Source organism: Ischnura elegans, chromosome 6 (assembly GCF_921293095.1).
Source record: "Ischnura elegans chromosome 6, ioIscEleg1.1, whole genome shotgun sequence".
Classification (NCBI taxonomy): Eukaryota; Metazoa; Arthropoda; class Insecta; order Odonata; family Coenagrionidae; genus Ischnura; species Ischnura elegans.
In genome coordinates, this window is record NC_060251.1 from 9,587,323 (window position 1) to 9,601,900 (window position 14,578).

A 14,578-nucleotide genomic window follows, 5' to 3' on the forward strand; every position below is an offset into this window, starting at 1 on the left:
ATTTGCTAAAATCGGTAAAATTTAATGCTATTGCTTTTATTTTCTTTGAGCAACCTTTAAATGTTATGCAATCCGGGCGAAATTTTTACATGTACATTGCATATACATTTTTAGATGTACATATACATTAAGACAGGGGTCTCCAAGATACGGCCCGCGGAGGGCTTTCATCCGGCCCGCGCACTCGTTTCAAGTAGCGCGTGATTCTCGCTCGTTTAACTCCGTGAGACGCCGCTAGGAGCATTGCAGCGTTGTACTGCACGTCAAAGTCGCCTTCAACTGTTGGTAAATAAGATACAGACGTTGATACCGAATACTTCAGTCATCGGTAAATTTGCTATCCGGCCCGCGGGGCGATTCGGATCTTGGAATGTGGCCCTCGTGGACTAGTAAATTGGAGACCCCTGCATTAAGAGATAGAAATAAAAAATGCGAGGGAAAAATAAAATAAAATAAAATATGAAACACCCTTTTGTCAATCAGGAGACGCTAAACCGCCCTCACCCACAGTATTCTGTATGTTTACCCTGAGGCTTTGAGGATTTGGTATTGGATTCCTTGAATCCCTGATGACGATGGGCGAGTTGTTCATCGAAACGTTGGAAGGAGATATGGAGGACCTGACCCGGTGCGAAACCCGAGAAAACTTCACTGCAATTGTTCGCCTGGAAAAAAAACAAAAATTATAACACCCTTTTGTCTAGTTATGCAGGATGTATTACAGTGAGACGCAGGCACGTATTCCGAAATTGACTCCAGACGGAGCTTTAATGTGTAGAGGGTCGCATACGCTGATATTTTGTTGATGAGAATGGAGATGCCAATGGCAATGAATTAGCCCGAGGATACCGCATCGACGAAGACCCAGTGCATCCGAAGAATTATTTATATATGTTACAACTAAGAGCGCATTTTAATGAGTTTTCAAAGAAGTTGCGCGTTTTGCCATCCAATTCGCCCTATCCTCAATTTAACATCCTTCTTTCGCATTTATTCTCTGTTCGTAATTTCAGAACTTTCCTTTTTTATTTTATCTTCTGTTACTCTTTCCCTTTTAGCATTTGAATTGGGCGAAGGAAATTTTTAAAATGCACAGACTAAGATTTATTTCGATGTAATGACGTTTTTTTTTCGGACGACTCGTTACAATACTACTATGTTTCGAAATTCGACATCTATTCTTATGAAATGGACGGTCTAAAATGACGATTGGAAATATTCCATCGAATAACGTGGGTTTGCTTGGAGCTTTGAACGTAGGTTTTCGCAGCGAGGGGCATCGTCGCTAACGGCTTCCGGGTGCAGCTGCGTGTTGCGCTTTGTCTCGCAAACTTTCGCGTCCGTTACAGGGCGCATCATCAGGCGATGAATGGCCCATCGCCTGATGATGCGCCCTGTAACGGATGCGAAAGCTTGTTTGCTTGGAGCATGTGAGTCCCATCTTGGACCGCCCTTTTCAAAGTACAACACGGACTTCTATTTTGTCAGTAACTCTTATCCTCCGTCCACTTCACCATCTCCATTCCTCTCAGCGTTCACATTCCAAGATCCTCCACTTTTCTCGTCCTCCTTCCTTGTGGTCCACGATTACGCTCCAAAAAGCGCCACGTTCCAGATGAGAGTCTTGTATTCAAACCTTACATTGCTTACCTCTCTCGTACCCAAAAATGCCATTTAACGCTAATGTTACCCCTCGCTTAATTTTCCCTCCACTACTATTGATAACCTATCAATCTAGTAGTCCCCAATATCCCTCCTTCTCACCTCGAACTCTCGAAAAGTCTCTATTCTGTCTTTCTCAACTTTCCTTTTTATATATTCTAGCTTACCCTGCCATCGATGGACGAATTCCGCGATTCCATCCAAGGCCCATTTTATTAATCTCTATGGTTTCAGGGGAGAGATAGTTGATGGGGTATCCCACGTCCATTCAAGCAGTGTTTTTTACTTGACACCATCATGCACAATGTTTTGCGTCTGGCTCCCACCCTTTAACTTATGGGTTTCCCTACCGGAGGTAATTGAGAATTTCACCCGCCAACGCAGCTGTAGGAGTCATAGGAACACGTAAGCCTTTCCGCCGTGACGACGCTGTAGTTTAAGGGAAAGAATGAGCGTCATGGGCATCATATGATCTTATTAATCTTGTAAATACAAGGAGAAGGGAAGGTATGATATATTTGGAAAATCTTACGGATAGGCCATAGATTCATTGACATAGATTTCACAAGCATATAGTACTCCTGGGGTACTGGTATAGAGTTTATATTATATTCTGGAGTAGTTGAAGAGTTCAGTCGTGGAGGAGGAGAGATTTGATATGGTTTGGTGCTATTGAGACGGCTATTGCTTTGACGAGACAGGAATTTAGATGTGTTTTGAAAGTTAGGCTGTTGACCATAATTTCGCCGTGTAACATGTGGAAACTTTCTCATGGTATATTTTGTCTATTTGTGTGTAGAGTTAGTTTTGTTGCATACAATCTCGTCGTGAAAAATGTTAATGTTGACTTTTTTATGCGTTTATTTATGCTTTCCATTTTCGTCCAAGAATTTAAGTTTGCAGAGTGCACTGAGCTATGCTGGTGTCTCTCTTCAGTGATGTACCCGCGATCTGAGTACCGTCAACATACATTTGTAGGGTTGTTTGTAGTGTCCTAGTCACGCCTTCGATGACCAGTAACTTCAGTATTTTTTGGATACCGTGGCGGCCCTACACCAATAAATGGCCTCAAAGCATAGGCTAGGTCATGGCATGGCACCGTGCGCTATGGCTGTCAAATTTAGTTTTACTTGAACCTTAGTCTTCTGGGGGATTTAATTGTGGATGGATTTCCTTCAGTGTATCTAATCTTCAGTATATCACTTACCTATGGCCATTAAAGATTAATTTTATTTTTCCCTGGACGTTTTCACAGCTTATTTCATTCGTGTTACTTTCGGGAAATGCTGCGTTCGTATCAATTTTAGCCGACATTTCCAAATTTTTCAATCTCGCCATAAGTCTCCCAGGACGAACAACGGAACCATGAGCGAAAATCACTCGAACGCAGGATTTCCCGAAAGGAACACAAGTAGTCAATACTTAGGGCCTTTGCACAATAAGCCACCATGGTGGCGCCACCATGGAAGCGCCATCACGAAAGTGATTGAGCTATGTACAGCAGCACACTGGGCCACTTTGGTGGCATGATCGCGCTACTGGAAGCGCGACGAAACTTGCGATGACCAGAGCAGACTTTGCTCGCCACCAGCCGAAAAGCATTGAATCATATGGAGCATTATACACTAGCGCTACTCTGTGGCGACACCAGTAGGTTCGTTTTGTTTTGTTTTTCTCCAGTGTAACTTGTGATCATGGCGAGGCTTAACGTGGAACGTTTTATCTTAGAAGTGCAAAACATGCAAGAATTGTGGGACATGAGTGATGAAGTGCACTCAAACAGAGATTTAAAGCGTAAAAACGGGTGTATCTAGTATTTTCTCCTTGTTTTTTCCTATTATTCCGCAAGTAAAAAACATAAAGATATTCCACAAGCTTCTTCAACATACATCACGATTAATAGGAGACAGTAAACTGAGCAAGTATGGTGGCTGATGAAGTGGCTTACCACTCAAGGTTACTCGCCACCAAACGCGCTTCCAAAATGGCGCTTACATGGTGGCCTAGTGTGCAAAGGCCTTCATAGTTATTTGTTCACCCTTAATGTTGCTTGAATACTGAGCTGTTTCAATTGAATTTCTCCAGCCTCTTTGGTTCTTTGAGTGCTGTTCCGCTAGTCCGTGAACATCTGGTCACACCCTCAGCTTTCATTTTGCTTGCTTACATTGGTTGCAAATACCTTTTCTATTTTGCTCGTTTGTTCCTAATTGACTTAAACCTATCCCTTTACTGAGCATGGGTGGGAATTATCTCTGTCGAAGCTCCTTATGCAAACTCATTCCTTATCACATTAAACTTCGCTCCAACGAGAGGGCTTAATTTCCTCCTCACCGTGTGAAGCAGACATCTATCCATCCATCTCCGTCACGTGTATCGAATCCCCCCATACTCTGGTGAGAGCAGTAACGGAAATTGGAACATTCGTGGGTGCAGCTGGCGCCGCCCTAGTCTACAGGCAACCCACACAACTTTATTGGTGAGAAAGAGCGTATAACCTTCAGGATGAGAACGATCCATATGTGTACGAACATTCACTTTCACAAGTCGGTCCACTTACCCGGCGCAGCCGTCTCCGTTATTCTCCGAAGTCAGCCTTCGCGTATTGCTTACGCGTTCCTTGTCCACTGAGGATCGATTTGACTTGATCGGGGTGTGCAAATGATGCAACTTGACTACTTAAACCCTCACCAAGAGCCCCAAACACGATTTCAGAAGTGGGAAGGCCCCATGAACCCTCCCCCCCCCACACAGCCGAACAATACCATCATCGAAGAAAGCGGAGAAGATATTTAGGATTTTTCTGGCGAATAACCCATCGCGCGAGGAAGAGAGAGGAACATCAGAGTCTTTTGGTAAATTTTTACAGCACAAATAGTACAAATAAAATTTTCGGAGCACTTCGAAGCTTCGAGCTTCATAGTACTCCAATATTTTTTTCTCCACATTTTCTGTTCACCCGTGTCGGCGGCGAAGGATTTTCTGTCATTTTTCACTCGTTACAAGTGATATTGCAGTTACTCCACAATTTTAAGTTTATTAGATATACAAGTGCTGCCTAAATTTAGAATACCGCAACTTATCCCCGTCCTGTTAAAGAAAAATAAGAAGAAGTGTTTTCATTTTTACCTGGCGAAAAGTACGGGTAAGGTGATTGTGTTATGAGGGAAGATATTTTTTAAAATTATATTTTTGTATATAATTGAGTAAATTATATGTATATTGAATAAAATCTGGTTGGCTTTTATACCACAATGCATCGTATGAAGTTTTGTCCTTTCCAACCATTTATGGTGGTAATACATTGATGGTGTTTGGTAATAAATTGTTAAAGGCGTATTCTAGAAGGCTATTTTGTAGGTCTATTGGAATACTCTTTCAGACGTAAATCGCGATTTTCGTTTCTTCCTTATATGTGCGTAACGATGCCGATACGTCTCGGTATTTTTCGTACAAGCTAGGACTACTCAGACCATCTATATCAGCATACCATCAGGGTGAAAATCACGTGACTTATCACCTTGAAATCAATTTCACTATTCTTATTCTTGACTGAAAAATTTTCAGGAGTTCTTCTTTGAATACACTGCCAACGTATTGAACGTATGTATTTATTTAGTCACTGCTACTCGAAAAAATGTAAAATCTTCTTTTTTTCCCTTGAAATTTAAATAATCAGAGGAGACAACCATATAAAGTCCAATAAACGGTATCTACCAGCGTAATTTAGCCATAATTCCGAAGAAAAGTCTTCCCCATTGAATGGACTCCTTCCGTTGCTGTTATCACGTAATAAGTCTTTGTTTCAAGATTAATATATGTCAGTCGGTAGCTCTATCTTTCGTTAATAGTGACAGTGGAACATGTAATGATTAGGATAATTTCAACAAAATTTTTTGGGTAAATTTGGGACGCTTGAGTTGGGAAATTCAGAAGAGTTGGGTCTGTGTTGGTCGTTTGGCATCTCGCCGAAAGAAGCGTGGAGCCGGCGCATTTACCGATCGGATTAGCTGTGATGTACGTGCTCCGGCAACCGAAGTCTCTGCGAGGTAGTACGGCTCTGTATTAACAACAGTTATCTTTGAAGAACTTTTTATCTTTAACTGTTACCTTTGAGACAGCGAGGAATTCAGTTTATGATGCTAAGTTGTGTGCGTCTACAAAGACAATATTTGTAATTGGAGTCACTCTTCATAGTTTCATTGTTTTTTTGGAATTCTTCGAGGCTGGAGAGTAGATTAAAAAAAATAGATAACCCATTTTAACTTAAGCTATTGTAAACTAGACTTGAACTTCTAATCCATCTACTTTTTAAGTGGAGGCTTTTGAAGAGTTTCATATATATGTTCGAATTTATAGAATTTCTGAAGCCTTGAAGACACTTAATAGAACGAAACGTTGGCTAGAACATTGATTGATTTTATTTAAAACAGTTACCTATATTCGTTTTGAAACAAAACTCAGTATTATTCCACAAAATTTTATTTTAACAGTCCACTAGTTTCGACGTTTATACCGTCATTATCACTTATAGCTTGAAAAATTTCACCGTTTATACCGTCATTATCAATTATAGCTTGATAATGACGGTATAAGCGTCGAAAGTAGTAGACTGTTAAAACAAAAATTTGTGGAATAGTACTGAGCTTTGTTTCACCATGAATATTTCATCGTTCCACCAAGTAACACCCAAAGCAGTTGATTTTATTCAGTTAACTAAATTAAGAATAAAGAGGTATAAAATGGATGCTGCCCAAGAGGAGGGAGAGTTCCTTGATACTTGGTTACGGGTGGTCTTCTCACAAGCGTCCCAATGACCACTATGTAATCATTGTCTGCATCTTAATTATTCTCTGCAGGCTACCACTCATGGTTTTGGCAGGGACTGAGCAAGCGCCAGCATACAGCAAGTTGGCCTCATACTCATATATTCTTAAAAAAATAGCAATAATAAAACTAATGCAATTCGTATAGGTGGCGTAAAATTTCACAAAGGGTGCATATTTTTAGCTAAGATTTTTCACAAAATTCTCTCGTATTAAGCTCTAATGTCGGCCTCGGTGGCGGTGGGAATAATTCCTCGCCTACCACACCCAAGGTCACGGGTTCGAGTCCCGCCTGGATAGGTTTCTCCTTCCAGGACATAGGTGTGTGTGATCGTCTGCTGTTGACTGTTGAAAAACTCCCGATGTAAAGGCCTCATTGTGCCGTTTTCGGGGGTAATGGAAATAAATGAATAAATTTTCTATATGTTAGTTGTTAATAAAAGAATATCCATTCCTAGTTAGAACCAGGTTGAAAGTTTACGGCGAAGAAATAATGTCAAAAAAATACTCGGCAATGACGAAGAAGAGAAAAACTATGCAATGAAAATGCAGAAAGATCGAAAAATACAGAAATTGAAAAAGAAAAATATGCAATCAGTTGTCCAGGTGAGTTATGCATTTTTTTATGCACTGAAAAAACCATGGCTACCCCTGAAAGTTCGGGGGAAGAATGACACCTGAATTCTGTGTCTATTTTCTAATCGTCTTCTCGCGATCCCGCCTGTGCATTTCGCCGAAGCACTTCGAAGGTCCCTATAATCCAGGACCTTATCCTCGATGAGCTCACCCTCGCAGGACCGTCTCATCGACCCTACTAGGGGGCCTCCCTCCCGAAAAGTGATCGCTCTGACTGCAATTTGAAAATCAATCAATCAATCCGATCATCAAAAATGATTGTTTGCATCGCACTCCTGCCAATCAAGCAATCAAGTACGTTTTTGAACCGTGATTTTGCGATGAAAAACACGATTTTGTTAAATTTGCTAAAATGGCCATTTTCCGGTGGTCCGCATCATAGAGGTTCTATGGTCCGCAGCCACGTTTTTAGCAAAGTTAACAAAATCGTTTAACGGATTAGCGACCCTTTGGAGGGTGTACCACGTCTATTATTGAAGTACCTGCTCCATGGACCCACGAAACGCATTTTAACCTAATCGCCGCATGTGAGGAGAAGGTTTTCGGAGATTGAACAGCAGCGAAAGGATTAGATTATCTCTTGCGTTTCTCTCACTTTCGTCCCTTTTTTCTTTGCTTTCAGGAGCGGGGAGTTCCAGTGCCAAAGCCAACGGTCCATGGGCCCAGCGCTTACATCCCACCCGACGAGGTCAGTACTAGTCTTTATTTTTCTTTTTTACACGCCTTTTACACGAGTGGTCGACGAGATCTACGATGTTTTAGAAACTATGTTTAAAAGTTCGCACCTTCTAAAACGGATTTGAATCATCTATAGGATCAATTGAATATACTGGGGAATCTCACATTATTTCACTCGCCTGAGGCGCGTGTCAGCCGTCCCTCTGAACCAAGTTCGCCACCACTACCAGCCACTATACAAAACAATTATTATTTTGCGCATTAGTTTGTGTTGTGAGTGTAGTGTTTTGGTGAAGGATCTGATACTTTCCTGGCGAATCATGTTGATGAAGTCTTCTCGGGAAATCAGCCGGGTCAAGATCGACATTACTGCCAACGTTTCAATGGCCTTCTATGCCATCGTCTTCAGGGCGAATGCCTGAATGAATTCGTTTTCGCCCTGAGGACGATGGCAGAGAAGGCCATTGAAACGTTGGCAGCGAAATCCGTCCTGACCCGGCTGATTTCCCGTGAAGACTTCATCAACAGTGTAGTGTTTTGTTTGTGCTAAGAAAAACTTACTCTAAATTGATGACATTTGAAAACATTGAAATCTGAACAGATTATTCTATTTTTTACAGTCATTATAAATTGTCCACTATTAATTTTATTAATAAATAAATAATTTAATCAATAATTTTTATTAATAATTGAAGAATATTTATGGTAAAGCTATCGGAATCAACAGATCTATCTCAGAGTAAGTGAGGAAGTTCAGCAAAACAACCAATTGTGAAATTGACCTCGATGAGCAGTAATCTTAAAAAAAGTTTTTATTTTTACCTTACACTCGCACAAACGGTGCCACGAAAAAATCCAGAATTTCGATGAAATTTGATTTTGAAACTACTTTTGCACCTGTGTTCAAAATATGAGACCTCCCTAGGAGCTCGAAAGGCCGGGACAAATTAAAAACTGAGGGAGATTTTCGGGCCACGTGCAAAACGTGTAACTGCATTAATATCGGTAAAACGAGAAGAACCATCAAAACTCGAATAGGAGCACATCCGCAGACTATCAGACTTCAATATTTAGATCGCTATACCGTCGCAGAACACACTGCTGAAGGTTATCACTTCGAAATGAACAACTTTAAAATTTAAGAAAAAGAATAATATACTGAAAATCCCATGTGGACAGGGCGAAAATTGAAATCCATAAACAGTGGGATAATTTTGACCTGGGATTGATTCTCAGCAAAACATGTAGACCCTTGATTTAAATGAAAATCCATACAGTCCCAACCTTCGCAACCGCAAAAATTACAGAACTGTTTCACTCTGAGGAACATTGGATATGCAATGAAAAAATGGGATTTATCCAGTGAGAATAGTTTGGGACGTGAGATAAAAGAATTTTACAGTTAAAAATTTTTGACATGACAATGACATTCACAACAATTTTTGTGGCTCTCTTCCTAGGTGTTAAGATCAACTGTGTACCACTATTTCCGCGAGGCTCTTGTGTAATGGGATATTCGTTTATCAAATAGAACAAAAACCACGTCCAGGTGGTAGTGGTGTTTTGGTAGGTCTACAGTTGAGTTCATTCTAGCAGTTTTCAACTTGTTTACTTTCGTAATAATGTGCGGAAGAACATAAGCTTGTTGGAAACTTGAGACGTTCCGTTATGAATGCACTTCATTAGCGTTTTGCAAGTACCTTGAAACCTTAACTTCAGTTTACGTCGATAGTCACTGGCAGAAGCTCACTTGGACCAAGAATTTCGTGTGTAATCCAGCTTAGACCACAAGCGGTTTCAATGCGAGACCTTAGAAAAATATCTAGTGAATATTAATTTCATTTAGGAAATAGATGAAAAAATTCATTTTTAATGTTTCTAATAAAATAATGTCAAATCAATTTATTATAGGTACTAGCATTATTATTCTAAGCAAATGTTTTATATCATAACCAAAGGCTTTGAATCAAATAAAAAATAAGATTGATTTTTTATCTTAATCTTGATTTCAGTCTCAAAAGCAGTCCTTTCCTTGAGTTTTTTAGTTGTTTTTAAAGATCGAAGATTGGTTTTGGGAAAGGCTGTACATTAGTTCGATATACTACCGTATCCCTGGCTTTTTATGTTACATACTGTAAACTATACTTATTCGTTTCTAATGTCAAAGCAGCAAGTAAAAATAGGTAACGATAATTAAGTGGCAAATTGAATTAATACTCAATCACACAATCTGTATGGTGACTGTACTCATTGATATTTTATCAGCCTTAAAATTGGTGTTTATAGATAATATTCGAATTTAAAATTTAGCCGTTGGATTTTAAATTTGCTTCCCGTAGTAATTTTCTGTTCTACCTTGATTTTGAAGGATAATTTTGAGCAGTAAATTATATCCCAATATCATCAATGAAAAGTGAGAGAAAAGATTGATAGCTTGGGCGCGGTGTTAGTCTCCTTTCTGCGAGTGAGGGTGGGAGAGAGTAGACTCAATTTGAGGAAGGAGGGAGCGAGATTGAAGAGGATAGAGCAAGAGGAGTCAGCTGGGAGGGAGGAAGGCGAGGGGGAGTGTCTCTGTGGAGGAGTGGGATTGAGTGGAGAGTTTTATGAGGATCTCGGGGTGCAGTCGAAGAAAGAATCGTTGTCACCGAATCTGTTGACAGGATTCCCATTATTGATCAGGTTACGGATCAGAGGGACCACTGGGGCGGGAGGAGGAGAAGGAAAGGGTGGAGAGGGAGTGGGGGGTAGGATTAGGGGATGGGAGAATATCACTTGGAGATAAGTTGGATCATGCCTAACACGATATAGACTAGGAAATGGGCTCTAACAAAATTACAACCTGGCGTATTGAACGTATCGTACTAAAATCTCAAGATTGATGTTACAAAGGCCACCAGAATGCTTACGAATTCATTGATGTACAGTTGAAGATGGCCAAATGTCATTAACTGTCCATTATTTCTTGTCTTCAATTCTTCATTCAAATCGAAGCCGCGACCTTGAGGTTGGCACGCGAGGCCTTAATTCACCGCCATTGAGATTAGCCTCGTAGTAATCGTTGTGAAGTGGAGAGGGGTTGATTCGGCAGGGACTATTTTCTGCTCCCTCATTTCCATCTCGCAAGTCCATCCTCCACATTTGTGCATGTGCTTCTCCATCCATATCTTCCGGCCTGGTGGTTCCAGTGGGGGTCTGGTCGAATGGGTATGAAGGGATGAATTTTGGGTTGGACTAATTTAAAGGAGTGGACCACGCGATGCACGGAGGATTCGCGCTAGACTGAGATTGCTTGAGCAACTAAGAATTGATATATTTCAGAGCGCATGAAGAGCAACATATTGGAACCCCACTTTATTTCCAGGTCCGTTGGAAACAATAGATTAACCCTTAACGGGTGACGTGCGCTCTGAGAGACCGCTGCGTTTCTAAAATAATGAATATTTTAAAAATTGCTATTTCAAACTATCTATAATCCTCGTGAGCGTCATAACTTTGTATAATGAGGACAAAACAACTTAAAATTTAACGTTATTGTTATACATTTTCAACTGAATTTGAGTAGCGGTCTGTGAGACCTCACGTTACTAAATTGGAAAAACCAATGAAAGTAATTCTGGTGGAAATAATTAAAAAAGTTGTTTAAAACAATTCCTAGTGATTTTTCAAGAATGATAATAATTAATAATTTGTAAAGAAGCATTTTTAGTTGCATAACGAGGATAATTAAGTGCTTAGATAAAAAAAAGTACGATGATAATAACAACTCAAGTGGTTTTGATATCATTTTTTGATATCATAAATAAATGATAGAGTTTCCTGGTTAGTTTTTTACGCTATGAATTGAGTTTGATTTACTTCATCGGTAGCGGAACACAAAGAAACTAAATTGCACGATGGTGTTGGGGCATGGAATACAAATTCCTTACTATGGAATTGAAGCGATTAAATTCAAGCCTCCAGCCCAAGGCACTGCACTCCTTTGATCTCCTGGTACGAGAAGCGATTTTTTTCCACGATAAGTTCCCTCTTCGTCCCAGGTACGGCAAAAAGGCAAAAGGGTCTTCGGTGTCACCTTCAGAATATGACTGGCTTGTGTGCGACGTGGCGTTGTTATCTCGCCTCATTATCGCTGCTTGTTCCTCCATACAGACCCCTTTCTTGTTATTCCTTTCAAAAAGTAACGGGGAAATCCGAATAGAGACGGTAAATTTTCAGAGCGAGTAAAATTACGAAGACATTGAAAAATCGATACACATAAAGGTCAATTCTATTCGGGATATTGAGTCAAATTGCTGAGTATTATTGGGAAATTTCATCGGAGGCCTAGTTTCTCAAAACGTGCTCTGGCATTGGACTTACCTGGGTCGTACATTTAAGAATGTTGAGAGAGAATAAAGAAAATAGCCCCTAGTTCGGGAAAGAAGACCTTGCTGTAGATTCTTTGGAAGGATATAAGGACAGGCATTTTTTTTAGAAACAGCTGGAATATTCTTATACTCCAATATACCCATGAATGGAAAATATTTCTACTTATATGCGTCTCATCATCTTTGTGCATCATCTGTTTTAAATACTATTGATTAATTTTAAATAATCTTAATTGAAATTCGTTTTTAATTGTTCGTGATAATTGTGCATAACTTCATCATATGGGTAGCAATGGCTAAATGTCTCTGATTATTTTCTATTATTTTACGAGATTTGTATACGAAGTTGCGAGACTCGGCTAGTTTTTCTCTGATTGTTATGTGCTCCCGTAGACATTCGAACAAGTTATTGCCAATGAACCTTATCACGAAGTCATGTTTTGTCCATCTCTCATCAACATACTTATGCTCATTTCTTTCCTATATTTTAGATGATGCGAAAATTTTCATGAATGAACTCAAGATTTTCTGCTAATGATGTCTGCATGGGTTCCCCATCCAACAAGTTATGCGGCTGCTGCCTTCGTTTCAACAAGGAAATTTGGTATCTTCGCCTGGGTGTATAATCATACTTAGGTCTCCGCACGTCGGAAATCTCGTTTACGCGGTAGAGAAGTCGGGAATAAATAGGGCTATATGCCAGGAAAATACTAGTTCCTACATTCTAGAACTCATTACTCTCTATTAGCACTTTTATCTTTAGTATGATAATGTTATGTCTCGCATGAAATAATGCTTCAGCGTATAGATAAGTAAGTGAAATGTAATTAGACGGATGTATCTGTTGATCTCTTCTCATTGATTTCACCTTTATTTTCTCCCACTTGGATGCGTTGAGAGCTTAACTTTCATTTCTCCAGTCGCCGGCTGTGTTGTCCATCCGTCGAACCAAATGGAGATTGATGATCTCTCTTAATTAGTGGCCCAAAAGGGACGAGAAAGCAATGAGCCCGAGAGAGTCCTTTGGGGGACCCCCCCCCAAGATTTGTTGGTTTTCCTCCTTGCCCGTCATCTTGCTGTGGAGGTGATGGTTTGCCAGACAGACCATTGATTACGGAGAACATTTTCTGAGGACTGAAAATGAAGATATAAGTACATTAAAAGGGTAGAGAAACTCCAGGAAGAGGTGCACTGGAAACAGGAATTTGGTGATTTGAGGAAAGTGTCAGATCATTGATAAAATTGATGGAGGTCAATGAAATGGTCGGTACTCGACGAACGCCAATTATTGAAAAGGATTCATTTCCTTCCCATTTGATATTTCACTTCATTTGAATACTAACCGCTCACATTGATGTATTTTCATAATATTCGTTTTAATTTTAGCATTTATCAATCCTCTGGACGTCATACTCAGCGAAAATTATATTTTTCCAAGAATTATCCGTTAATTTCCTGTGCATAATATTATTAGGGCAAATTGAAATTTAGTCGGATTTTATCCAGGCCATATGCGTTAATATGGATGATACCACTGAATGTGTGGTCGAGATGGGGCAAGCAAGCTGTGAGAGTGCCATTTGAGATCCTCTGAGATTTGTTGGTTTTATTCCTTCTGCTGTCTGCAGGTTAAGGGTCGCATAGATGTTCTGGAGGACCTTGTTAAGGGGGCGAATCTTTCCTTGATTAATTTTTTTCGAGACAAATTAGACATTCTAAAATCATCGAAAAAATTTCAGGGGATGTAATGATAATAATTTTAATAAGTTTATTGTTCTAGGAGCTTGCCCTATGGAACATATCACATTTTACAAATAAGTCTCAGCAGTGAACAACAAAGCAAAAGTGAAAATACAATTTTACAGTGTTAATGATATATATATACAATACTTTAATTACAATTATATTTTTCAAGTAAATACGCAAACATTTTCATTTTGAATTGATTTACAGTGTTACAGCTAACACCTTCGTCCGGTATTTCATTCCATATTCTTATGTCAGAGTTTAAGGTTGACAATTGGTACACCGTATTCGGCAATTCGGAATTTTAAAGCGTCTTCTAGCTCGTACTATTCTACAAGTTTCACTCTGGTGACATATAATCATTTTATAAAGATAATCAGGAGTTTTGGATGACAAGATTTTATATACAAACACGAATAGGAGGAATAAGTTTTCTGTTGGGGTTTCAACCACTGCAACTTTCTGTAGTAAGGAGTTAAAAGCAGCCAGATATTATTATCATTTATATATCTAATCACAGAATATAAAAGTATTTGTAATTTCTGATATAATTCACCAGTTAGGTCAGAAAAAACATGGGAACAATTGTCCATATGTGGAACCAGCAAGGTATTTGCCAATTTTTTTCGTACTTATATTGGGGTTAGGCATTTGAATTGTTTGATC

The 14,578-nt window shown here is 39.6% G+C and overlaps 1 protein-coding gene across 1 annotated transcript in view; it reads left to right on the forward strand.

The window, feature by feature from the left end:
* LOC124160437 overlaps positions 1-14,578 on the forward strand; it is a 535,587-nt gene that overhangs the window by 306,542 nt on the left and 214,467 nt on the right. The window contains exon 2 of the mRNA XM_046536290.1: positions 7,744-7,809. Within this exon, the coding sequence (XP_046392246.1) occupies positions 7,744-7,809 (66 nt within the window). The remainder of the gene's footprint in view (positions 1-7,743; positions 7,810-14,578) is intronic.